At 41.7% G+C, this 24,404-nt stretch overlaps 6 protein-coding genes across 7 annotated transcripts; 3 read left to right on the top strand and 3 right to left on the bottom strand.

Annotated features, from left to right (window-relative positions):
* The first annotated feature begins 1,757 nt into the window (after positions 1 to 1,757).
* LOC133848546 (uncharacterized) lies at positions 1,758 to 3,016 on the top strand. The gene has a single exon (XM_062284165.1). The coding sequence runs from the start codon at positions 2,133 to 2,135 to the stop codon at positions 2,871 to 2,873; it is 741 nt and encodes a 246-aa protein (XP_062140149.1). The 5' UTR covers positions 1,758 to 2,132; the 3' UTR covers positions 2,874 to 3,016.
* Positions 3,017 to 4,302: 1,286 nt separating this feature from the next.
* Positions 4,303 to 5,988, bottom strand: LOC133848408 (uncharacterized). The gene is made up of 2 exons (XM_062283964.1): positions 5,778 to 5,988; positions 4,303 to 5,690 (listed from the first exon to the last, which is right to left on the bottom strand). The coding sequence occupies exons 1-2, from the start codon at positions 5,781 to 5,783 to the stop codon at positions 4,449 to 4,451; spliced, it is 1,248 nt and encodes a 415-aa protein (XP_062139948.1). The 5' UTR covers positions 5,784 to 5,988; the 3' UTR covers positions 4,303 to 4,448.
* A 4,005-nt stretch (positions 5,989 to 9,993) lies between these two features.
* LOC133849390 (ras-related protein Rab-40C) lies at positions 9,994 to 12,901 on the bottom strand. 2 transcript variants are annotated; one of them, XM_062285436.1, is made up of 5 exons: positions 12,712 to 12,901; positions 11,780 to 12,019; positions 11,489 to 11,712; positions 11,198 to 11,420; positions 9,994 to 10,977 (listed from the first exon to the last, which is right to left on the bottom strand). In XM_062285436.1, the coding sequence occupies exons 2-5, from the start codon at positions 11,910 to 11,912 to the stop codon at positions 10,760 to 10,762; spliced, it is 798 nt and encodes a 265-aa protein (XP_062141420.1). In that variant the 5' UTR covers positions 11,913 to 12,019; positions 12,712 to 12,901; the 3' UTR covers positions 9,994 to 10,759. The 2 variants fall into 2 exon arrangements, with proteins under 2 accessions (XP_062141420.1, XP_062141419.1); XM_062285435.1 differs by having other exon boundaries at positions 11,780 to 12,022; positions 12,712 to 12,900.
* A 336-nt stretch (positions 12,902 to 13,237) lies between these two features.
* LOC133849388 (chitinase-3-like protein 2) lies at positions 13,238 to 14,866 on the top strand. The gene is made up of 2 exons (XM_062285432.1): positions 13,238 to 14,258; positions 14,322 to 14,866. Exons 1-2 carry the CDS (start codon positions 13,327 to 13,329, stop codon positions 14,740 to 14,742), a joined length of 1,353 nt encoding a protein of 450 aa, XP_062141416.1. The 5' UTR covers positions 13,238 to 13,326; the 3' UTR covers positions 14,743 to 14,866.
* Positions 14,867 to 15,375: 509 nt separating this feature from the next.
* Positions 15,376 to 19,187, bottom strand: LOC133849387 (TATA element modulatory factor). Its single transcript, XM_062285431.1, has 5 exons — positions 18,383 to 19,187; positions 16,736 to 18,320; positions 16,362 to 16,674; positions 16,070 to 16,297; positions 15,376 to 15,993 (listed from the first exon to the last, which is right to left on the bottom strand). Exons 1-5 carry the CDS (start codon positions 19,032 to 19,034, stop codon positions 15,775 to 15,777), a joined length of 2,997 nt encoding a protein of 998 aa, XP_062141415.1. The 5' UTR covers positions 19,035 to 19,187; the 3' UTR covers positions 15,376 to 15,774.
* Positions 19,188 to 19,544: 357 nt separating this feature from the next.
* LOC133849389 (E3 ubiquitin-protein ligase znrf2) lies at positions 19,545 to 24,252 on the top strand. The gene is made up of 6 exons (XM_062285434.1): positions 19,545 to 21,228; positions 21,297 to 21,423; positions 21,484 to 21,579; positions 21,639 to 21,744; positions 21,806 to 21,878; positions 22,251 to 24,252. The coding sequence occupies exons 1-5, from the start codon at positions 20,647 to 20,649 to the stop codon at positions 21,861 to 21,863; spliced, it is 969 nt and encodes a 322-aa protein (XP_062141418.1). The 5' UTR covers positions 19,545 to 20,646; the 3' UTR covers positions 21,864 to 21,878; positions 22,251 to 24,252.
* Positions 24,253 to 24,404: the final 152 nt, after the last annotated feature.

Raw genomic sequence — 24,404 nt, 5'->3', positions numbered from 1 at the left:
GATGTAGATGTGGACAGTAGCAGCGAGCATTTATGACCGCAATAATGACCCCCAACTAGTTGTGAACCAGTTTAATGCCGAGGTCGGGGTCGGAGTCGGGGTTACTTCCAGCAAACCAGCAAACAACAATAGCTCCGACTACGACTACGACTACGACTGCAACTGTGAGCTAGCGGGGCAGTGGAACACTGTTTGGGGATAGGGCGCATTAGCATTAAAAAGAATTATTCTAGTTAAGTGTAGCATAAATCATTTATTAACCAACAAACAAACATCCGCGCTTGGCCATAAAAAGTTAGAAGAAATTAAATGTTACAGTCATTGGCAACAGCAACAACGGACAATCGGACAAAACAAACAACAGCAACGAGACAACAATAAACACCGCAGTTATATTTTTATTTTCATTTCAAAGCGCAGAGCGTTTAGTGTGCACAGTGGTCCAATGCTTAGGTGTTAAGCGTTGTAAATTCCAACTCGCGTGTTGTAAATTCCAAGCAGTTAAATTTAATATTCCAGTTCTGCGGCTCATTTTGTGACACGTGAAAGTGAATGTTATTCTTGGTCTTTGCTCATTCATAATATGCATATCAAACTTAATTTATTCTTTACCAGTTTATTTTTTTTTACTTTTACTTTGCCAAATGTCAACGCAGATTTTTGGCGACAACTCACAGTTCTTTACAATTCACAATGCGTAAGTCATAAATCAAAAAAAGGCAGTGCATAAATTATGAACAAATATTTGATAACACAAATGAAATCATTTTTATTGCCCATACATATGATAAAATATTCAAACAAATTCAAAATCAAGCGGAAAAACAAAAGTTTTATAAAAAATATTAACTTTATAGTGAGTTTTTAGAATGATTTACTTAAATTCGTTAAATATCTTAAACTGAAATGTAATTGAAACAATTTTTAAAACATTTTTTGAAACAATCTAAACAAGTGGCAGAAAAAATGATAAGAAATGTGCTAAGATCCTTAGCATAAAAGTTTAAAGTCCATAAAAAATCGATTATATGTATATTATTCAAAATATTATGAATATTGACTATATTATCAAATATTGTGTATTCTAAATTTTGTAAACATAAATTCTATTTTATTATTTGGAATATTATTATGAATGTACACATATTCTTATTATTCTACAAACCATATATTTATAGTTTAGTATAATTCCATATTATTATTATATAGTTATAGTATATTATTTGGTTTGCAGTTCCCCAAAAGTAGAAAATACAGTCTACAAACTATGTATATATATATATATATGATATATATGAATTCAAAACTATTATTTATTTTTATTCTGTTTAATATGGGTATAGTTAGAGTTTATCAAAAGTATAAATATAAATTCTATATAATTACTTTCAATATTCATATGTGGTATATGTATATAGTATACTATATATACTATTTGGTATTTTTATTTGCAATATCGTACGCAGTATATACCATATATATTATTTAGTATTATTGTTTGCAATGTTGTACGATTTTATATGATATTGTGAGTCTACAAAATAAGAAATCTATATTATTTATTTTATAGTATATTTATAATATATAGTATATTTATATATTATAGTATATTTATATATTATAGTATATTTATATATTGTATATTTATACTATATATACTATGTAGTATTTTATTTATGTGATATCTTATTGTGCGTCTATAAAGTACCGTTTCAAGCAGTTGGCACCACTGTGCAGCGGATCATTTCGAAAAGCGTGCGTCGAAATTTTCTCTAATTAATTCATTTGTAACCGCGCTGTGTGTGTGGCGTCTCCACCTGTCCGTGTGTGTGTGTGTGTGTGTGTGTGTGTGTGTGTGTGTGTGTGTGCGCTCTGCTCTCGGCCAAGTCGGTCTGTGGCAGAGTGCGTCGCTCGGCCAAAGTCAGTTGGTGCAATACGGGCCTAGAATGAGCTGCTCCACGACAGCGACAGCGACAGCTCCATAAGCTCCTCAGGAACTCGAAAATAATTTGTTAGTTGTTTTTTTGTACACCTCGTTAAACAGTTTTTTTTTGATGGTGACTGCAACAAGTGGCAAATTGAATTGAAAAGTGTTTTGACTTCGAGTGAAGATGCTGTGGCCAAGTGCATGAATGAGGATTACGAGTATGATGCAGTTGCTCTTAGTGTTGTGCATGCTGTTGGCGTTGGCGTTGGGGTTGGGGCAACCACAGCAGCTGCTGCGTCGCAACATCATCAAAGTGCGCGCCAGCGGCTTTCTACCCTTCGAATCGGATCTGTTGCTGCCGCTGGGCATACTCCGTCAACTGCAGGCTCAGGATCGCGCCTCTCGCCTGCTTCCATCGCCGCAACAACAGCTCTATCGCAAGTCCAAGCCAAGGCAGAAGCCACCCAAGACGAAGGTGAAGCAACAGGTGCGCTTGGAGCGAGCCAAGGCGAATGCAGGGGGGGCGGGTGCGGGTGCGGGTGTGCAGATGTACAATCTGATCGATGACGATGGCGAGCTGCTGCTCAATCTGCGTGTGCACAACGAGATGAGTCACATTGATCAGCATCTGGATGCGGCGCCGCAGAGCAGCAATCATCGATTCGAGGAGGCGGAGGCGGAGGCGGAGTTGGCCACGCCCTGGCGTCCCTCAAAGTGGCGACCGACAGCGCGGCCGCCGTTGACGTTGACGTCGTCGTCGCCGCGGCCTCTGCCCCTGCATCAGTATCTCAGCAGCAACAGCCTGGATCAGTCGCAACAACAATCGTTATCGTTATCGCAGCTGCAGCTGCAGTCGGCGACGACGCCGACGACGACGCAGCAGCAGCAGCAACAGCAGCAGCGACGCGTGTTTGGCGGCAGACAAGATTGGCGCAGCTATCAGTGAAGCTCACTTTTAATTTACGTACTCTTTAATTTATTTTTTTTTTTTTATACATTTACATTTTAACTGTCAACTCACACACTCACACACAACACAGGCTCACTTAGCATACACACACACACACACAAATGAATCAAATACAAAATGAAAAAATGAAGAAACAAAATACCAATTTACATAACCTTAATCGATGGAAATCGAAAGTGGGTGGAAAATGCAAAACGAAAAGAAAAACATGCCATTAATGATAATCCATAATGAAGCATAAGATAAACATGCATCTTTAATCAGCGCTCGATGCACATCATTAATTAATTATGCTCAAAATGTGGGAAACTAATTCAAATGCTGCGACTGCGACTTCGAGCGAATTTATCGTTATTTGATTGCTCTAAGCGGCTTCTGTGCGCACTGCGCAGACATGCGTCATTAGTCATGTGCTAGACATGGCATTATTATCTTTTGTAATATCGATACGGTTAGAGGTATTATGAATCGATTACTTAACATTCGAGTGGTGAATCTTTAAGTGATCAATTTGCCAGATAAATGAGTGATGGCTCTTAAAGCGATCAACTTTCAAGATTTAACATGAATCTGTTAGTCTAATCGACTAATTTGTATTTTCTTTTATCAGTTATAATATATCATTTAGGTAAAAACAGATAACTTTATGATAATAATGATAATCGACTGATTTTGTATTTTCATGTAGGTAAGAACAGATTACTTTATGATGATAATGAAAACGAAATTACATTTTAAATTTTAAAAATTTCTGCATTATATATAACTTGTATGAGGGACGCAGTTTGTTGTAAGTAATGCACACTATTAAGTTATTTAAGGTTATGTCTGCAAATAAGTAAGGTTATGTTGAGCAACCTTAAGCAATTTATTTCCCGTAATTATTCTTAATAATCAGCTACAGCATTAACAACTTGTTGAGGAAATGCAGCATCCTGTCAGTATTAACAAATGTTATTGATTGAGGTTCTGTATACTAACAAGTAAGGTTATGTTGAGGAACCTTAAGCAATTTATTTCTCGTAATTATGATTAATAATCAGGTATACCATTAAAAACTTATTGATCCTGTCAGTATTAACCAATTTTAATAATTGAGGTTATGTATACTAACAAGTAAGGTTATGTTGAGGAACTTTAAGCAACAAGATAGGTTACAAAACATAAACTTCTTTTTCATATTTATTCTTAATATGAAGTTATTACAATTAATTACTTGATAAAATCCATCTTCTAGTAAATATTAACCAAAATATATTATTTGAGGTTATGTACGCCAAGAAGTAAGGTTAGGTTCGGCAACCCTAAGCAATGGCAAAGATTTAAAAATATTTTGATCTCCACATAAAAAATAATGATATATCATATGTTTTTGGTAAATTTTATATTATATTTTCAACAGAAAAAAAATAGTGTTGAGCTTAGACGACTAATGGGAATTATGAGGACAAAAAAAAATGATGTAATTACTCTTAAAACTATTCAACAAAGGGGAAGAGGTGACAGTTATGACACAGTTCATCACAGGGCAACAACGCCTTGGAAAGGCATTTACTTCCAGGCACCCGATGGAGGCAAGTATCCGGGAGCTGGAGCGGACACAACTGGAGGCAGGTATTCGTTGTGCACGGCAATGGGAGCTGGAGCAGCCTCCTCGTGGATGACCTTGACGGTCTTCACCTCCTGGAGACCACCGCCATGGGAGAAGCCACCAGAGTAGCCACCAGAGTAGCCACCAGCGTAGCCGCCGCCTCCAAGAGCATGACCCTCCTCATGGATTACCTTGATGGTCTTGACCTCCTGTCCACCGCCGTGGGAGAAGCCGCCGCCGTGGGAGAAACCTCCAGTGTAGCCACCGCCGCCGCCCAAAGCGTGTCCTTCCTCATGAATCACCTTCACGGTCTTGACTTCCTGATGACCACCATGACCGCCGCCATGGGAGAAACCGCCGCCGTGAGAGAAGCCACCAGCATAACCGCCGCCGCCGCCGCCGCCCAGAGCATGACCCTCCTCATGGATTACCTTGACTGTCTTGATCTCCTGGTGTCCGCCATGGCCAAAGTCGTGTCCACCGCCATGGGAGAAGCCACCAGAGTAACCGCCAGCGCCTCCGCCGCCGCCAAGAGCATGACCTTCCTCATGGATCACCTTGATGGTCTTGACTTCCTGGTGACCGCCGCCGTGTCCACCACCGTGAGAGAAACCACCGCCATGAGAGTAACCACCGCCGTGGGAGAAGCCACCAGCGTAACCGCCGCCGCCGCCAAGAGCGTGTCCTTCTTCGTGGATGACCTTGACAGTCTTGACCTCCTGGTGACCACCGAAACCGCCGTGTCCACCGTGACTGCCGCCATGACCGCCGCCATGAGCATATCCGTGAGCAGCAGGAGCCTCTTGGTGGATAACCTTGATGGTCTTCACCTCCTGGTGACCGCCGCTGCTGAAACCGTGTCCATGACCACCGCCATGTCCGTGACCGTGACCGTGTCCGTGATAGGCAGCTGGTGCCTCCTGGTGGATGACTTTGATGGTCTTGACCTCCTGGTGGCCACCATGACCATGTCCGCCGTGTCCGCCATGACCGCCGTGTCCACCGCCAAAGCCGCCGCCGCCAATCTGAGCGCTACCCTCATGGATGACCTTAACGGTGCGCACTTCGGTGTGGCCACCGCCTCCGCCGCCAGAACCGATGCCATAGCTGTAACCACCGCCGCCTCCTCCTCCGCCGCCGCCACCGCTAATGATGCCAGCCGAGCTGGTGGCAACAAGTGCAGCAAACAGACAGACAAAGATCTGTTCCAGAGATGAAGAGGAGTTAAGGAATTAGCTCAGGGTAACGAGAGTTTCCAACGGACAACGAACAACGAACAACGAACTCACCTTCATTGCTGGAAGTTTCTTGCTTGGGGGGGACGAAATCTGTGGAACTTCACGTAGCTGAAGAACGAAACCGCTGAGGCAACTGATGACCAACTCGATGCGGCCGCTCGCTTTTATAAGCCCGCTTAAGCTCCGCGCATGATTATGCAGCGCTCTTCGGTTCGCTTAAGGTCTTCAGGGGCCTTGCCCAATGCCCCCTTAAACTGAGCATTTTGTTGTTGGCTTTCGCCTTTGCCTTTGCCTTCGTGTTCGTCATTCGCGTTTGCTTTCGTCATCGATCGAACGGTGAAGCGATCGACGATCCGCAAGCCCCCAAGCGGAGATGAATGTCCGAACTTAAGCGACTGACGGGGGAGCAAAGAGAGCAGTGGGTGTACCGAATAAATGAGTTAAAAATTTAAATTAGGCGCGAAACCCGTTGAGCAGATTGAGGTCGCAATCGGAGTTGCGAGTCAAACTCAAAGTCTAGTTGGGTCACAACTCCTGACCTGACCTCAACTGAACTGATCCGTAAAGCTTTCTATGACCTCATTCAAGTAATGATCCCTTTGACAGCTTTTGCGAGCTTTCAGCACATTCTAAAAGCTTGTTAGCTCATTAGCATTTGCATTAAAATGCGGCTAACAATTTATATGTATATGTTTTAATCTCCAAAAAGAAATGTTGCTGCCAAATAAGCAACAACAAAAAAAAACCCCGAAAGCAATAAACACACATCGAATAACTTTGTAACATTTTGTTTTTTTTTTTGGCTTTTTGCATCTACTTTTTTATTGTTATATTTTTTATATTGGAGCTCTCGCTGTGATCTGTTATTGTTGTTGTTGTTGTTATCGTCTTTTCTAGTTTTGTGGATTGACCAACGCGATCTTCGATTGTGTAAAAGTTGTTTGCAAATTTATGTTTTAAATAGGCATTGAAAAACGAAACTGAAACTGCGTCAGCTAAAAAGAAAAAAATTCAATTAACAACATTTCCTACATATATAGCATATTTAGCAAATTTAAATAACATCACAATATCTAATTGCGTTTTCATTGACTCAATCAATCAGCAAATGTGGGAAACATGCTTCACACTCAAGATCCATTCATAATTTAATGCGATAATTAATTAGCAAAACTGCGCTAAACGCTCGTTGTCTCATATTTGGACCCCAATTAACCCAAGTTGACTGAACTAAACTTAAACCATCGATGGAGCTTGAAGAACTGATCGATCTAGTTAAAAGGAAAGAATTTACTGAATTTCTTATCTACTCGAAATCGAGCTGTGGCTGGGTAAATATATATTTTTTCTGCTTATAGATATTGAAACCTCTAATATATGTATTTTTTATTATTATACTTCTTTTACAGATGCAGCTCTATTATGTCTTCTCCTTGGCCTTCTGTAACACATTTAAATTTAACAGAAACCCTCAACAATGTTAGGTTAAAAAAATCAAAGTTGCAATATATATTTAAGATATTCATTAAAATATTTATGTATGCTATTTAGCTAAATGTTGAGATGCATCAAATATTTCCTATGCATTTCACAAAATAAGTGGCAATGTTCATTCTTAAGCAAATTAGCTTCAAGCTGTAAGAATCTTAACAACATTGCATATATCTACAGACTATTTTTCCAAAATGCATATCTTAAATAAAAAAAAAAAACCCAAAAAGGAATTCTTTTTTATTTAGACTATTTTGAGTGAAATAGAATTGCGGCTAAGATTCCGCTCAACAACATTCTCGGCAAGATCCCGCCACTAAAGGCTAAAAAGTGCCAAGTCAGCAGATGAAATACCAGGCGAACAGAAACCAGCAGCAAGCAGAAATCCAGCTTGACGATTTAAATAACAGATTTAAATAAGACGATTTTAACAGAGCCCCAAAGTATGCTACACAAAATTGAACATTCTGTGGGCGCCATTCTCAAATTTAGCTTAATGTTAATTTCTGTACTTCTGCTTGCTTCTGGTTTCTGTTCGCCTGGTATTTCACCCGCCAACGTGGCACTTTTAGACCGCTCGTGAAGGTTTTGAGTACCTCCCACTTAAAGCAGCCGCGAATGGCTCAAAAAGTAGCAAGTCAGCAGGTGAAATTCCAGGCGAACATAAATCAGCAGCAAGCAGAAGTACAAAAATTTTCCTGAAGATTTAGTAGCGCCATCTATCGTGCGATGTCGCAACGACAATTTCAATTAACATGCAAAAATTACCAAGAAATTGAAAACTTATATGCAACTCGACTATTTGAAGGACGATCGAGATGTCCTTTGGCACACGAATAGTCCTTATCCTGCAGAGCACGAATATGCATTGTGATCCTTGAATGTCCTTTGGTTGCAAAGTTATAAGGACTTTTTTGTATAGAGTAAATAGGTAATAACTCGGCAATGTCCTTCCATATCCTGACAGGTCCTGTGTCAAATGAGTTATATTAATCACCTCTATCAACTGGCCGAAGGACATCCTAAGCGTCCTTGTAGTTTCTGAGATATCCTTAAATTTGTGTTTTAGTCTCGTTTTTTCGTATCCTTAGATGATCCTTTATTTTTTTTTGATGACAATCGATACAGTTCGTCCTAACGATCATAGCAATATATATCCTTTGAAAATCCGACAGAATATGGCCGAGATATATAGAAAAATGTAAAAAATAAAATAACATTTCATTTTTTGAAGCATACTTTAGGGCTCTATTAATTAACATCAGTCATTGCGAGATTACACGATAGATGGCGCTATTAAATATTCACGAAAATTTTTGTACTTTTACTTGCTGCTGATTTATGTTCGCCTGGTATTTCACCTGCTGACTTGATACTTTTTGAGCCATTCGCGGCTGCTTAAGTGGGCGGTACTCAAAACCTCCACGAACGGTCTAAAAGTGCCACGTTGGCGGGTGAAATACCAGGCGAACAGAAACCAGAAGCAAGCAGAAAGTAACATTAAGCTAAATTTGAAATTGGCGCCCACAGAATGTTAAATTTTGTGTAGCATGCTTTGGGGCTCTGTTAAAATCATCTTTCTTTTATTTAAATCTTCATGACCTTACATGCTGGATTTCTGCTTGCTGCTGATTTATGTTCGCCTGGTATTTCATCTGCTGGCGTGGCACTTTTCGGCCATTCTTGGAGGTTTTGAATGACCGCTTGAAGAAGCCGCAACCGGCTAAAAAGTTCCAAGTCAGCAGGTGAAATACCAGGCGAACATAAGTCAGCAGCAAGCAGAAATACAGTAAATCGCTTGCTTACTTAGTAGCGCCATCTATGGTTCGATCTCGCGTATTTATTCAAAAAATATATTTTCATTGCACAATTTATCAATTACAATCTCTTAAGGATTATCTTAAGCCCATATATCTAGGATATGTCAAATAGTATTGTACGAAGCTATGACCATTCATTCGTCTGTAGCTTTAGTTTTAAAATGCATATAGAATGTAAAATAAATAATATTCTATTTCTTCGGATATAATGCCATCAGAGTACAGAGAAGAAAGAGCTTTGAATAGTTCTTCGGATGTTTGCAGGACGGAGGACGCAGGAAGTTCAAATACCATCGGGATTTAGAGAAGAAAAAGCCAGGAATAGTCATGGAAGCGCACCATCTATTTAGGGAAGACAATAGCAAAAATAAAAGTTTGTCAGAGGTTGAAATTATTTTAATTAATAATTAATAAGCTTACCATATGCTAGATTTTGCGGAGCTGGATAATAGACGACAGTCAACAGATAACAAAGGAAATAGCCTGCAACATAGATGGAATGAAATTATAAAATGCAATCAATAAAGAATTTATAAATTTATTTACCTAAAGTGATGATCGTCTAACATTTAACCCGAAGATGAGCAAAGAACTAGGAAACGGGCAGAATCGTAATAGTAATCACTTCCTCTGCAACTTTGATCTGCAATTTACAAAGAGCAAATTATTAATATTCAACGCTTACCTCAAATGAATCTCTTTCGTTTAGAAATCTGCATCCGGAATGTGTCCACTTTCGGTTGATTTCACAAAGTCAAAGTATGTTGAAATGGGTTTTTTTGATTAATAGCAACTCTCGTTTGGCTGGTCACATAACATGGGTTCCATTATTCCATGTATATAATCCCTCTATTTCTAAATAGTATATGTAGCATATAGCTTTCACTTTTTTTAGGTACTGAAATAGAACGAGACAGTTGGATGGCCAGACAAAGACAAAGACAGCATGTATACAGTTTAGTTTTAGTTGTTTTCCATGTTTTATCATCATCATCACGATCAGTATCCAGTATCAGTATCAGTATCGATATCATAATTATTATTATTAGTATCAACTTATCAAATCGTTCGCATTTAATTACATTTTTTGTTTTATGAATATTCCTTGATTGTTAACAAACAAATTCATAGAAATAAAAAGAAAGAAGGAATAAACAAAATAAAGCGATGACAATGTATAATAAAAAAAAAAAATAAAATAAAATAATAAAAAATAAGAATACCTCGTATAAGTATATCAGCGTATTAAATATTAGAGTTATACAAATATAATAATAATAATAATATAATAATATTAACAACATTATAGTAATGCGATTGTAAATGTAGTGATCATGTTAATTGTTAAAAAAAATATATATATATTATGTTTATGTTTTTATGTATAGCGTATATGTATCGTAAAGGTGTGTTTAGCAATTACACTTTAGTTTCTTCTCTTATCTCTTTGCTTTTAGAATGTAAAAAAATATAACCATTCAAGTTAATAAATATTGTAATGCTGATGACAAAATTTCGAATTTCTTTGTTTTGTTTTGTTTTTGGAAATACTCGCGCTCTAGTTTTGATGTGTGTGTTGAGTGGTGTGTGTGTGTGTGTGTGGGTGTGTGTGTGTGTGTGTGTTGGCTTAAGATTAAATAAGTAAAGTAGGTATTAGATTTAGGCGTAGGCTGGTTCCACAAGAAACGTTGTCCTCGATTGACCGCCTACAATCGCCGGCAATCACGCGATCGCACAACTGTTGCGACTGTTGCTTGTGGGTGTCTTGCAGCGATTCCGACTCTTTGAGTTTTGCGTTAAAGAGTTGTAGCACTGTGACGTTGTCAGCGCATATGACTTGAGGGTCGATTTCACAGAGGGCGGCAGGTGCAACGAATCAATGGCATAAACGCTTGTCCGGCGCACAATCGTTCGACAGCAGAGCTCCTGCAGCGACAGCACTGTAAAACACAAAATGCGAAAATACATTAGTATTATTACAATTAAGTGAGAGAAACTCATCATGCTTAAATCAAATGAATCAATGAAGTGAATGTCTCATTATTGGAGTGCAAATCAATTGATGCTTTGTGGTAATCCCAGCAGCATTGTGAGGCTCGACATAGCTTCCCTAAAGTCTACTCAGTAATAAGCACTCCGACAAGTCAAATATTGGTTTACCCTTGTTGCTGCGCCAGATGTGCTCCATGCCATTGCGATGCAGCGCCATGCGTGCCAATTCGCAAAAGGATTCGCGTATGTTGAAGTCGCAGAGTGGCGATATCTCGAAGCAGGACATGTTGTTGCGTGAGGCATACGTTTCCGCCTGTTTGGCAGCCACCTGACGCTTGTACGCCAAGTGTAGACGATTCCCCACCAGCACCTTCGGTATGCCAGGTGCATGCTGAAAGAATAAGTGTGTGGGAATCAATTAAGAAATGTATATAAAATATAATTCACTCTCAGACTCACCTCCTCGACCTCTTTCAGCCAGCGATCGATGCCATCGAAGCTCCATTTGTTTGTGATGTCGTACACCAGAATGATGCCCTGTGCACCGCGAGAATACGAGCGTATTATGGTGCAGAAACGCCCCTGGCCGGATGTATCCCATATCTGTAGCTTGACCCGTTTACCCTCGAGCAGTATCGTTGTTGTTTTATACGCTACCGTTTGCAGTATGTGCGATGTGCAGTCTGTTGTGATTAATGAAGTATATATTTATATTTGTATATAATTATGTCTGAGTAATATGCGACTTACCATTGCCATTGCAGAAGGGACTCTCGGTGGATGGATCCTCCAAATTGGAGAGTATCTCATGCTTGCCCACATCGCTGTCCCCAACGAGCAGAACTTTCAGCAAGTAGTCGTAGTCTTTTGTCATCGTTCTCATGTGGCTTTCCCTATCTCCTCCTCCTTCTCCTCCCCGTCCACCTTCGCCTCCTCGTCGTCGTCGTCGTTGTTGTCGTTGTCGTTGTCGGCGTCGTCGTAGTCGTCAACCTGCTGCAATGACAACCCAAAAAACAAAGACAACATTAATAACCGAGAAAAATCAAAAGCAGGTTAGTTACAATTTTGAACGAGGCCCAAGAATGCGAGCTCAAGTTCTCTAACCGGTATATAAATGTATGTGTAGACAGAGACAACAACAGACAGTGAGTGAGAGTGGGAAGGAGTGGAAGGGAATGACAAGGGAGGGGAGGGAGGCAGATAAGCGCAAACTAAATAAACTGCAAGGTGCCAAAGTCGAACCGGCAATTTTTGTAATGTGGGCAGAATAATATTTATCTAGTGACTCATACAACAGCACACACACAAACATACACACACTCTCGTACACACACACGCTATGCAAAAATGGGCGTGTGAATATGCCAAAAATGAAATAGTTGGGGAAACGGGAAAACGAAGACAAGATTATCAAACTGACAATTTCTACATTTCGCCGGTTCGTCAATGAATAGTATTGCTGCAATGGTTACAAGCACCTTCCTATATATTCACATATATGTACATGGCTGATCAGTCATTTGGGTGTGTTTTGTTTTGCACGGCATATGAGGCGACAAGAACAACAACAACGAGGGCAACACAACAGATTCACACACACAAACACATACGCATACTCTCGCAAACACACGCACACAAACAATGAGCAATTTTATACAAAAACAGTGACGCCTGACACTCACACACGGCAATATATTCCCTTTGATGCGTATTAGACGACGGCAGCGAGCAACTTATTGTTTAGGCGCAACAGTTGCATTTTAATATTTGCAAATTCGCGAAAAAATTACGTCGAAATTTCACAGCAAAAAAACGACACACAATTTATTTTACCAAATACGCATATGCACATGCGATAGAGGTGGTTAAAACATCGATGACATGCCACTTACTAATGCATCGATTATTTTGGACAATATTTTTTCGCAAATCGATATGGCTGCCAATCGATGATTATTTGCTGCCAGTGTATTGTTTAACTGAAAAGGAATGTGCCCATCTACCATATTATTTTAAGCAATTACAAAATTTGTTTGTAAAATTTTGCATTTTTCCATACGAGCGCAGGCCGAACAATGATTTTCAAATGTAAGCAAATATACCAAAAAAAAAAAAAAATTCTGCAGTAAGTGGCGATTACTTTTTGCTATCGATGTATAGAGTACCAAAAGATATCGACGAGTCCGCGGTGATTATCCAACACCAGTTAGATGGTATATTTTGAAATTCGACTTCTGGTCACGCGAATTGCGTCGTTATTGTTATCAAACGACAATAACAAACAAAAATAAATAACAATGTTTAACTACTTTCAACTGCAGGATGAGTTATTGCAAAACGAAAATAACAACTGCAACAGCAGTAGACAACTGGATCATCGAAAGCAGCGTTGCAGATTTATAATCGCCTGTGTGTTGCTCATTTGCTTTATCATGTTTCCTCTTTGTTTACTCACGATTAATCAGCAGCGACGCCAGCATCAACAAAGCGAACAACAACAGCAAGAACAACGCCTGGTTTGTTATTACTCCGCTTCTGATCGCATCCAGCTAAATCTGCTCGATGTGCCCGGCGATCTCTGCACACACATCAACATTGGCGCTGCCGAGCTCAACAATTGCACAGTGACTTTGTCGCCACGTTTGGAGCAAGTGCTTCAAAATGAGACGCATCTCTATAAGGCTGCTAACCCGCATGTGAAGCTGCTGCTGTGGATTGGCGGTGCTGATAGCGGACATCAGTTTGCCGAGATGGTGGTGAACCATACACAACGCAAGCAATTTCTACGCTCCCTCAAGGCGATCATGCAAAAGTATCGCAGCCTCGATGGCATCGATTTGGACTGGGAATTCCCCAGTGCGTATGCCAATGAACGCATGCACTTCAGCCAGCTGCTGCACGAGATACGCATGGAGTGGACACGTGAGAAGCGCGATGATAATCTGCTGAGCATGGCAGTGGCAGCGCCTGAGGGGATCGCCTTCTATGCCTACAACATCCGGGAGATTAATCTCTATGTGGACTATGTGAATCTGATGACCTACGATTTTCATTTCTATCGCGAGGATACGCCATTCACTGGACTGAATGCACCACTCGCTGCACGCCCCCAGGAGAAGTCCATCATGGGCACCTTCAACATCAACTACACGGCCCATTGGTGGCTCCAAAATGGTCTCGAGCCGCATCGTCTAGTCATTGGGCTGCCCACCTACGGACACTCCTTCACGTAAGCATTGAAATCTTTTATCTAGCAACTACTCTTCATCGTCTCTCTTCGTCTCCTCCGCAGTTTGGTGAATCCGTTCAACACTCGCATCGGTGCTCCAGCATCGGGTTATGGCAAATGTGGTCAGCTGGGCTTCACCACGCTTTCGGAGACGTGCGCCTGTGCCGATGGCTACTTGAAGCCCATCTACACCTTCGACAACGACACCTGCTCGCCTTATTTGAGCTCATTGGGTGAATGGATCTCGTATGAGAGCAAGTCGAGCTTCGTGTGTAAAGTCAACTTTATCAAGTCACTTAAGGTGGGCGGTCTGATGATCTTCTCGCTCAACTCGGACGATGTGAGCAACACCTGTGGCTACAACCCAAAGAGCAGTGGCAAACCTGTCTTTCCTCTGATCGAAGCAGCCAAAGAAATTCTCATGGCCGAGAAACTGGAGCAACAGAAGCGGGAAGCATCTTGGGAATTGGAATGGGTGCCATAACAGTAATTACCTCCAAATGAAAGAAAGTATTTTACCTACAAATTTTACCCTATTTAGTAAGCGTGTTTAGTAGCATAATGTTAGACCAAATGAAATGGGCTGTATTAAAGAAATGTAAGACTTACACAGTGGGAAATCCCACTTTTTTGCTTTTATTTTACGATCGATTCTCAAGCGAAATACAAAATCCGCTGATCGGACGATCTTGAGTGCGTGAGTTAGAGCAGCTCAGCAAATCAGGTATCAATTGCTGCCGCAAGAGGGCGCTGCTATGAAGAACAATATCGCAGATCGAATTAATGTTCATATATATTTGTAATTTCTTTTATATTCCTTTTTTAATGTGTTTAGTTTTATTTGGTATATATTTTTTCGTTTAAAATAAATTATTTATAATTGATGTGTTTTTCACTTGAATTATTTATGTACGTTAACAAAATATTTTCTTTCAGAGGTCCACTTAAATTTGCAATTCCAGCGATATAGGCTTCTCTTCTTGTAATTAGCAAAGATCAAGCAAGATTTTCGATCATATCTGATAGCACATTTTAACAACTTTTTTATCGTCAATAATTTTAATATCCGACAATGTAAGTTATATACTATTTGGACTATATCGATTTTACGTTGACCTTGTACCGCAAACAATTTTCATTTCATTTCTGTTTTTACAATATCAATTCGCGATTTTTCTATAGTTGTTTTTTTTTCATTTTTATATATCTTTTTTTTTTTGTTTTTAATTTATAAGTATAAATAAAATTATCACAATCGATCAATATATGCATAATATAACTAGAAATTTCAACACGCAAATAATAGTTACTTGGATGTTTTGTGTATGACGATTAAACATGGATAATTCATAGGGGAGCGAGGACGTACAGAGGCAGGGGAATTTTACTGGAAAATGTGTGTGTGTGATCTGATTAAGCAAAGGAATGAAGAGAGAAGACACAGACAACTGTTTAGCCAGAAACAAATACAATTCAATGCTTGTTAGTTGCGTCTCCGACATGGCAACGATGGCAATCAGAGGTGCTTGGGAGTCCGCTGTAGATTTGGTGGCGGCGCCGCGAGTAGCTCATCGATTTGAAGCTTATACGCCTGCTTCAGCTCGACCAGATCCAGCTCCAATTCCTCGGTACGTTCCACCTTCTCGCCATACATTTGCAGCAAGGCATCGTAGCGATGCTGCAGATCCTCGTAGCCCTTCTCCATGGCCTCATAACTGACGACGCGTTCCTTTAACTGCAACGAAGAGTTTGGGATTAAACCTGCAACCTGCAACCTGCAACCTGCATCATAATATAGTTGATAGACGAACCGTTTCCAATTCGATGGTCAGGTTGGAGATCTCGCCATCAAGCACACCGCGCTCCGCCTGCAGACGCGACAATTCCCACTGCAGATGCGTGAGCTCGCCATCGCGCTGCTTCAGCAGCGCCTGCAGATGCTCCAGCGTTGTGGTATTGCCGGCCAAGAAGCTCAGATGCACACCCTGTATCATTCCCGACGGCTGGCGTCCACTATTCGAGGCGCACTCCAAGTCATCCTAAAAATAAGACAGCACAAAGTTAACAACATGGTTCGTACATAAATGCAACTGTTTGGCTTACGCCCTGCCAATCGATAATGCCGCCCAGCGCCTCCTCCGTGGAGCCGCTGTCATCGACCAGGCTGAGTGGAGGTGAAGCATGCAGCTGCTGTTGCTGTTGCTGCTGCTTCAGGCAGCGACTCTCGGCCAGCTCGCTGCTGGCTTTAACCGCCTCCACGGTCAGCTCGCTGTTCGGCTGGAAGGCACGCTGCTGATGCTGCAGCTGCTGTTTACGCTGCAGCTCCGATTCCGACTCCAGCTGCTGGCATTGCTCCAACAGTGTGTCGAGCTTCTGTTGGCGCTGCTGCAGCTGCTCCTGCAATGCGGCCACTTGACTGCAAGTAGGAGTAACAATTACGAATCGAAATTACATTTACTTCATCTACTCTCTCTCACCTCTGGTAGTCGCTCTCCTTGAGACTGGCGTCGAGTTCCTGCTGACGCAGTGTTATCTTGGCGCTCTCCGACTGCATCAGCGCATTGGCCAGCTTCTCCTCGAGCAGGGCGCAACGTGTGCGCAACAGCTCCTGCTTCTCGTGCTGCACAGATTCCAGCTGCTGCAAGGAACGCAACTGTGCCTGCGAATCCTCCAGCTTCTGCAGCAGCTGCTGCTCATCCTTGCTCCAACTGGCGTTGCGTTGATTTAGCGTCTTTTGCAGCGATTCAATCTGCCGTATTAACGGCGTTGTGGACACACTCAGCTCTTGGGTGCTCGACTCGGCACGCGACTCGGCGGCCTCCAAGCGACGCAACAGCTCACGATTCTCCTCGCGCAGCTGCTGCTCCCGCTTGGCCATGTTGTGCTCGGTCAAGCGCAACTTCTCGCGCATGTCGCTCAACTGCTGCACATACTCCTGATTCTCGGCCTGTATCTGATGCTGTTCGTGTCGCTGACGCTGCTGCAAATCGCCCTTGACGCCATCGAAGCTTGCCTGCAGCGCCGCCAGCATCGATTGCAAATCCTCGTTGCGACTGCGACACTCGGCATTCTCCTCGTCGACGCGTCGCTTCTCGTTCGTCATCCGATTGACAGCCTCGATTTGGCTGCGTTCCATCTCCTCTTTGGCGGCCAGCGACTTCTTCAAACGCTCCGATTCGCTCGACAGCAACGAGATCTGTTCGCCGTTCTTCTTGAGCAGCGTGTCCGATGTCTTCTCTTTGGCACGCAGCTTCTTGATGATGTTCGACTGCTGCAATATCTCCTTGGACAGCTTCTCGCCCTCTGACTGCAGGCCCGCAATCATCTCATTGCACTCGGTCAGCTCATCTCTGGGTATCTTGTTGAGCAGCTCGTCCTTCAGGCTCTTGATCTGTATGCGCAATGCATCGCGTTCCCTTATGCTACCCTGGAACTTCTTCTCCAGCGCCGACAGCCGTTGCACCGCCTCATTGGCCTCCGTGCTCTCGGCGCTGTGCTTCGCCGCCTCCACGTGGGCGCAAAGCTGCTGATTGCGCTCGAGCAGCTCGGCATTTTGTCGCTCCGATTGAAGTAGACGCTGTTCGCGTGCCTCAATCACCTGATTGAGTTCGCTAATGCGATGCACCAGCTTGTCCAGCTCCGACTGCGAGTCCGACTCCGACAGCAGCGAGATCTCCGACGGTTCGCGATGATGACCCTTGCCTTTGACACCTTGATGAGCATGCAATGCATGAAGCGCCTGCGGTTGCTTCATTGCGCCGCACAGCTCCTTGAACTTTTGCGGACTGGTGCGTGTTGTGGTGCTGTTCGTGCTTGAATCGCCACCGTTGGGATTCGAGATGATCTCAATATCTGATGACGTCGACGAATAGCTTTGATCCACCATTTCGGTCGCTTTGCTGCTGATGCTTGCCGCTGGCTGCGGACTCTTGTGGCTCAGCTGCAGCTGTATGTCCTCGAAGCTTTGCGTGGAGTCCGAATCGGCGCCAGCACCTGATCCCGACACGTTGGCAGCCGTCTGCGTATCGCTAAAGACCAGCGCTTTCATGGTCTTTGTAGAATCTGCAAAGAGAGAAGGAATTATGACTGTCTGTTGTAAAAAACAATAATCCATGGCGACTTGCCATTTAGATGTAACGAATGATCGTCCTGTTCCAAGTTAATAGCCTGTCCATCATCATCATCATCCTCTTCCGCATTGTCGGACGACGTCTCATTGCTGGCTATGATCACAATGCTGTCAGGCAGCGAGGGCTCCGTATCCGGTGACATTTGCAGCTCCATTTCGCTGGCTGTGCTCGGCGCTGTGATCAGCTCCAGTGACGATTCCGAGTTTCGCATACAGCCACCAACACTTTGCGACGAGGGCGTGGTGGGTGATGGCGATGACAGCAGATCAACGGAATCTGATGTGGCAGACTGGCGTTTTTTATTGGCATACAAAGTGTCTGTGGTGGCATCGCTGGCACTCGCTCTGGGCGGAATTGTTACCATCTCGTTGGCATGCGGATTATCATAGAAGGTTGCTCCCTCGATGGCTGACGTAGCCATCGATGACGATGCTGCGGTCGTCGTTGCTGCTGCTGTTGACGCTGCAGCTGTGGTTGACGCTGCACTGTTGTTGTTGCTCCCGCTGCCAGAGGAGCCACCGCCTGCCCCTGTAACACTAGCAACGTTGCTATCCGCTGTTGGTGTTGTTGCTGTTGCCTTGCTGTCATCATCCTGAATATCGAGCGCCTCAATTAAAACGGTACGAGCTTTTTCAAACCAACTCATGCCGCTTGCTTGCTTCCTTGCTTGTCTTGCAAATAAATGCGCTGTTCTTTTACAAACACAAACACATAATTAAAGAGTAATCTCTTTTTCTTTTTATTATTTTGTAGCTTGTTGGCAGCATCTACGCATATCGTATCGATATCTTCTTCGATATCTGGATATCGATGTTCACCAGCTGCCACTCGGCACTCTTATTGTTTACGCAGCTTTTTTAAAGCAAACACGTTGCACTGCACTGTAAATTTTTTGTTTATAATAATAAATTTAACTTGCGAGAGCGACAGGTGAATTTTTGACTTGTTCTTTGTTTTGTCAACAACTATTACCATCCATGCTCAAACTATTGAGCTTGATATGCACGTCATGGGTTATCGAGTCGACTTTGCACACCAATCGACTTTGCAGACAGTGTATCGATGTATCAGCATTTTGGCATTTTGCAACACCCACAACACAATTGCGATAAACTTGTGATTTTGTGGTGGTCGGCCAATAAATTGTGGTGGTCAAAAAAGCAAAGCAAAGAGTACACATAAAACGAAAACGGAGGAGATGTTAAAAATAAAATAGAGCAAAACGGAAACATTCATTTAAATTGCGAGTGGTAATCAAGCGGATTAAGCATAGTTATAGTCCACAACTATTTTGGCTTTCGGTATAATAATAAACTACGCACCGACAACGGCAACGGCAACGACGACGAAACCAACACCAACAACAACCCGACACCGACGACCGACCGACCGTCCGATTAACGCCCTCTCTTTCTCTCTCTCTCTCTGTCCCCCAAACGCTCCGCGCACTTTTGGCACCCGCTTACACACACACACACACATACATACGCGTGTTCGCACATTCACACATAGAACAATCATCATCATCATCAGCAGCAGCAACAAAAACATCACTATCATCATCATCACCATCGTCGTCGTCATCGTCATCAGCAGCACAGAGGCAAAGGCACAAGGCACACAAACACTCTCAAACTTATCTATACACCGCATTTATCAACGCCGCCCGTCGCCGCTACTGCTGCTGACCCGTCGACCCTCCCCCGCCACCGCCTCCGCCTCCTCCACCACTTCCATTTCCACTTCCTTTTCCACCTCCCTCAATTCGTAACACCAACTTTGTTTGCTATTGTTGTCTGCTGCTTGCTGCTTGCCTGTCATTTGTTTTGTTTCCTTAAATGTGAACGCACATACACATACACAACACTCGCACACATACATTCACACGCACGCACGAGCGAACAAAGAACAACAACAAGAAGAAGAAGAACAAGAACAAGGCGTAATAAGAAAGCATAAAGCAAATATACGTATTTGGCTACAAAACGAAGTGAGAGACAGACAACAAACCAAGCAAGCAAAAGGAGACGAAACAGAGACAGAGACAAACAAACAGACAAATCCGCGACGTGATTGAACAAATAACCGAAGAGTGGTGGCAACGCAACAACAGCAACAGCAGCAGCAACTGAAGACAACAGACAATAAGAAGAAGAAGAACAAAGTGCAATCATTAATTAATCAAAGATCAGTGAACCGCAAGGGCCACAGAGGAGAGGAGAGGGGCAGAGGCCGTGTGAGAAAGAGATTCAAACTCTATGGGTCAAAAGGCAAGCACACCTGCGACCAGCGGCCAGCAGAGCCCACGCTCCCGAACATTCTCCAGCAGCTCAACGGGTGCCACACACACGACAGCAGCCTCGCTGGCTGCTGCAACAGCGGACACATCGGCGACAACAGGTGGAGGAGCTGCGGTTGGCAACCGCGGTGTCGGCGATGCCGGTCAAGGCTTTAATCTGCTGCGCACATTGCCCGGCCTCCAAGTGTATCACCATCAGCAACAGCAGCAGCAGCAGTTGCAGCTGCAGCAACAACAGCAGCACAACAATCAGCAGAACTCCACGTCCATAGACAGGCAACGTGCTCGCAGTCTCAGCTCAGTGCCAGACATCCAACAGCAGCAGCAGCAGCATCAACAGCAGCAGCAGCAGCAACAACAATTGCTGCAGCAGCAGCAACAGCAACAGGGATCAACAACGTATCCGCACACACATCCCGCCGTCTCAGTTTCGGTGTCAGCGAATTCCAATTCCAGTTTCCCGGCGGCTGGCAACAACAACCGATCGCTGGCGACCACACAAAGTCTGATGCAACGTCAGGCACTCAATCACTCCATACGCGTAAGTGTTCCATATTCCTCTTCCCATTACATCACATCTGATCTGACACCACAATCTGTTGCTCTTAGGACATGTCTATGACGGGCGCCAACATCATTGAGAGCATCACGCTCGCCTCGTCCACAACATCGGCGAATGGCATTGGACGTGTTTACACAGCGACATCGCTTCCATCGCACATTTGGTCCTTTAATGGTAACAAACAACTTTCAATATTCGATTCACTTCAAATACAAACATTTCTGTTCAACGCAGGCATCAAGTGTCCCGTGTGTAATAAATTCGTTTTGCCAGACGATATTGAATGCCATTTAGTTATGTGCCTAACGAAACCACGACTCTCCTATAACGGTAACGATAACATTTCATATTGTTTACATCGAATTAAAATTGAATTATCTATCTCACAGAGGACACTTTGATGGACGCCAAGGGCGAATGCGTCATTTGTCTTGAAGACTTGAGTCCAGGTGATACAATTGCTCGATTGCCATGTCTCTGCATCTACCACAAAAGGTGAGCTCTACGCATATCATCTAAATGTATGCTCGACTATAATCAATACTTTCTATTCTAGCTGCATCGATCGTTGGTTTGAGGTGAATCGCTCATGTCCCGAGCATCCAGGAGATTAGTAACAATCTTATTAGGTAATAGAAATGCGAATGCAAATGGCAAGGGAAATGTTCGAGTGATAAAAACTAAATGCACAATAATTAAGAAGCGTATATGTAAATATATCAAATGTATATATACTCTGTGTATATATATATAGTATATAGTATTTGGTGCCATTTGACACACTTATGCATATTGCATTTGTATTGAGCGTGTGCTCGTTAAGTCTCGTTTAAAGCTCAAGTGGACTGTGCGTAGATGCGCGTTCAGTTAAACCATAATCACAGCTGGACTATATATATATATATGTGTGTGTGTACGTGAACTGATCTAACTATAGACAGCTGTGGCTGTGAATGAATCTGAGACAATTGATTGAAATGAACGTTTTTATACAATTGCAGGCTAGCGCAAGGAGAGGCCAATAACATTTCTATGAGAAATGAGAAACAGAAGGAAACGGGTACGAAAGAGAGAGATGGATTTCGAGAGAGAGAAGTAGAGAAGAGAGGCTGCGACAACCCGAGTTTTGGATCGAGGAATCGATCGTTTTGACCTACCGACTGTTGATGCTATCCCAAAACAAAGAAAACACACACAAATCAATTGAAACAAATTAATTAAATTAAAACAAACAAACAAACAAAAAAGAGAAACGAAACCAACCAACCCACAAAAAAAAAAAAAAGAGGAGAAAAGTTAAAAGTTAAATGATGACAAGGAAAGAAAGATGTTGAGGATGAGGATGATGGAGGAATGAATGAATGAATAGGAGGAATGAATGAATGATTGTAAAGCGAAGCAACCAACCAACCAACAAAAGAATGTCAACCAATGTGATGTTAAATTTTATATTTTGTACTATGGATATGATGTAATGATGTAATTGTAATGTAATGTATATGTATGTATGTATTTATTATTTTAAACGAAAACTAAAATAGGATAAACACAAAACAACAACAACAACAACCGCAACTATATAAAACAAATTACAAAGGAAACACATACACACACACACACCGACACACACACACATATACACTATAAATAATTTATGCTTAATTAGAGACGAAAACTATAACAACAACAACAACAAAAAGCAAAGCAACCAAAAAAAACAAATACCACAAAAAAACAACAACAACAACAATGGCAAGAGGTGGAGCGCGTAAACTTAAATAACAAATTTGTAAACCTTATGTATGTATAATTTAATAATTGTTTTTCCTCCCTTTTTGTTTTGTTCTGTTTTTGCTATTTTTGTTTGTGTGTTTATCCGCTTGACCGATGCGTCTTCAATAAGTTATTGCTAGTTATATTTGATTATTATTATTATTATTATTTTTTATATACTTTTAAACAAGAATCCCTCTTTTTTAATTTGTTATAAATGTATTCTGTTTGTGTATTTGTTAATTCGACAAGAACAACAACAAGAAAAGAAGAATACCATAAAAAAAACAAACAAACAAAACTACATTCAATTCTGTCATGTGAAAATTCTGGTCAAACGAATGCTTAAGGCAATATTCATTAAATGTAATTTTTCAATTTTCAATTGGCTCAAAATACAAAATTTGGGTAGATCCTGTCCTAGACGTCAAAGGATCCCCCCAAAAAGAAATGAAAGCCGCAAAATAAACAACAAGAACATTATAATTGTATTCATACAAAGAATAATTATTATTAATGATAACTATAATTTAGTTGCATATTATGATTATGATTTTGTTAATACTTGATTAACTTTTCCTAAGCAGCAGCTGCTCTGAGCGCAAAATCGTCGTTGACATCAGCTCGAGTGTTTTTTTTGTATGTAAATGATATAAATAAATATAATAATAAATATATATGTATACTTTAATATATTGTACATATATAAAACACAAACACACACACACATATATAAATATGTAATTGTATAACTATAACTATAGCGTTAGCGTTCCATAAAGCTGACATTAACGTTAACTGAAAACGAAACTGAATTTCCCCCATCTCCCTTCACCCTTCACCCTCCTCCTCCTCACATAGTTGAAACACATCCATAGCGAAAATTATCATTTCTATTCTTAACTGTTTGTAAGATACATTGATAATACTTCCACAGAAAACAATGACGAACGGAAAACCTCTCCCAAAAAACAAACAAACAAACGTTAATGTTAACTTGCAACAAATACCTAACAAAACAACAACAACAAACAAACAAAAATAAAACACGACAAAAAATCGAATCGATGAAGAAGAAAATATGCAAAATGAGCATTAATTAGCTGGTAATAAGTATGTCTTGATCCTATTAAGAACATTTCAAAACTTTTTACACCCTATCCAAGCGAAAAAACAAAACCAAAAACAACAAAAAAATGCAAAAAAAAAAACAGAAGAGATAAACATAAATGATAACGAATGATTACCAAGTAAAATGACGAGCGACATTTTGAGCAGAGAGGAAAAAGCAAATTGAGATAAAAAAAACGTTAGAAAATAAACGAGTGATTATATATAAATACATTCAAGCCGCATTCGACTTTTTACTCTGCTGGGGAAAT

Source organism: Drosophila sulfurigaster, chromosome X, assembly GCF_023558435.1.
Source record: "Drosophila sulfurigaster albostrigata strain 15112-1811.04 chromosome X, ASM2355843v2, whole genome shotgun sequence".
Taxonomy (NCBI): domain Eukaryota; kingdom Metazoa; phylum Arthropoda; class Insecta; order Diptera; family Drosophilidae; genus Drosophila; species Drosophila sulfurigaster.
The sequence above is the reverse complement of the archived record's forward strand: the minus strand, read 5'-3'. Positions and strand labels throughout refer to the sequence as shown.

Excerpts from the sequence above, each read along its gene's own strand:
- LOC133848546 (XM_062284165.1), top strand. The coding sequence starts at position 2,133 with ATGAGGATTACGAGTATGATGCAGTTGCTCTTAGTGTTGTGCATGCTG.
- LOC133849390 (XM_062285436.1), bottom strand. The coding sequence starts at position 11,912 with ATGAGAACGATGACAAAAGACTACGACTACTTGCTGAAAGTTCTGCTC. Across the intron at positions 11,421-11,488 it reads GGCTGAAAGAGGTCGAGGAG|CATGCACCTGGCATACCGAA; the intron begins GTGAGTCTGAGA and ends TTATTCTTTCAG. Across the intron at positions 10,978-11,197 it reads CATCTGGCGCAGCAACAAGG|TGCTGTCGCTGCAGGAGCTC; the intron begins GTAAACCAATAT and ends TGTGTTTTACAG.
- LOC133849388 (XM_062285432.1), top strand. The coding sequence starts at position 13,327 with ATGTTTAACTACTTTCAACTGCAGGATGAGTTATTGCAAAACGAAAAT. Across the intron at positions 14,259-14,321 it reads ACCTACGGACACTCCTTCAC|TTTGGTGAATCCGTTCAACA; the intron begins GTAAGCATTGAA and ends TCTCCTCCGCAG.
- LOC133849387 (XM_062285431.1), bottom strand. The coding sequence starts at position 19,034 with ATGAGTTGGTTTGAAAAAGCTCGTACCGTTTTAATTGAGGCGCTCGAT. Across the intron at positions 18,321-18,382 it reads TCATTCGTTACATCTAAATG|ATTCTACAAAGACCATGAAA; the intron begins GCAAGTCGCCAT and ends CTCTCTTTGCAG. Across the intron at positions 16,298-16,361 it reads GCATTATCGATTGGCAGGGC|GATGACTTGGAGTGCGCCTC; the intron begins GTAAGCCAAACA and ends TCTTATTTTTAG.
- LOC133849389 (XM_062285434.1), top strand. The coding sequence starts at position 20,647 with ATGGGTCAAAAGGCAAGCACACCTGCGACCAGCGGCCAGCAGAGCCCA. Across the intron at positions 21,229-21,296 it reads CACTCAATCACTCCATACGC|GACATGTCTATGACGGGCGC; the intron begins GTAAGTGTTCCA and ends TGTTGCTCTTAG. Across the intron at positions 21,580-21,638 it reads ACCACGACTCTCCTATAACG|AGGACACTTTGATGGACGCC; the intron begins GTAACGATAACA and ends TCTATCTCACAG.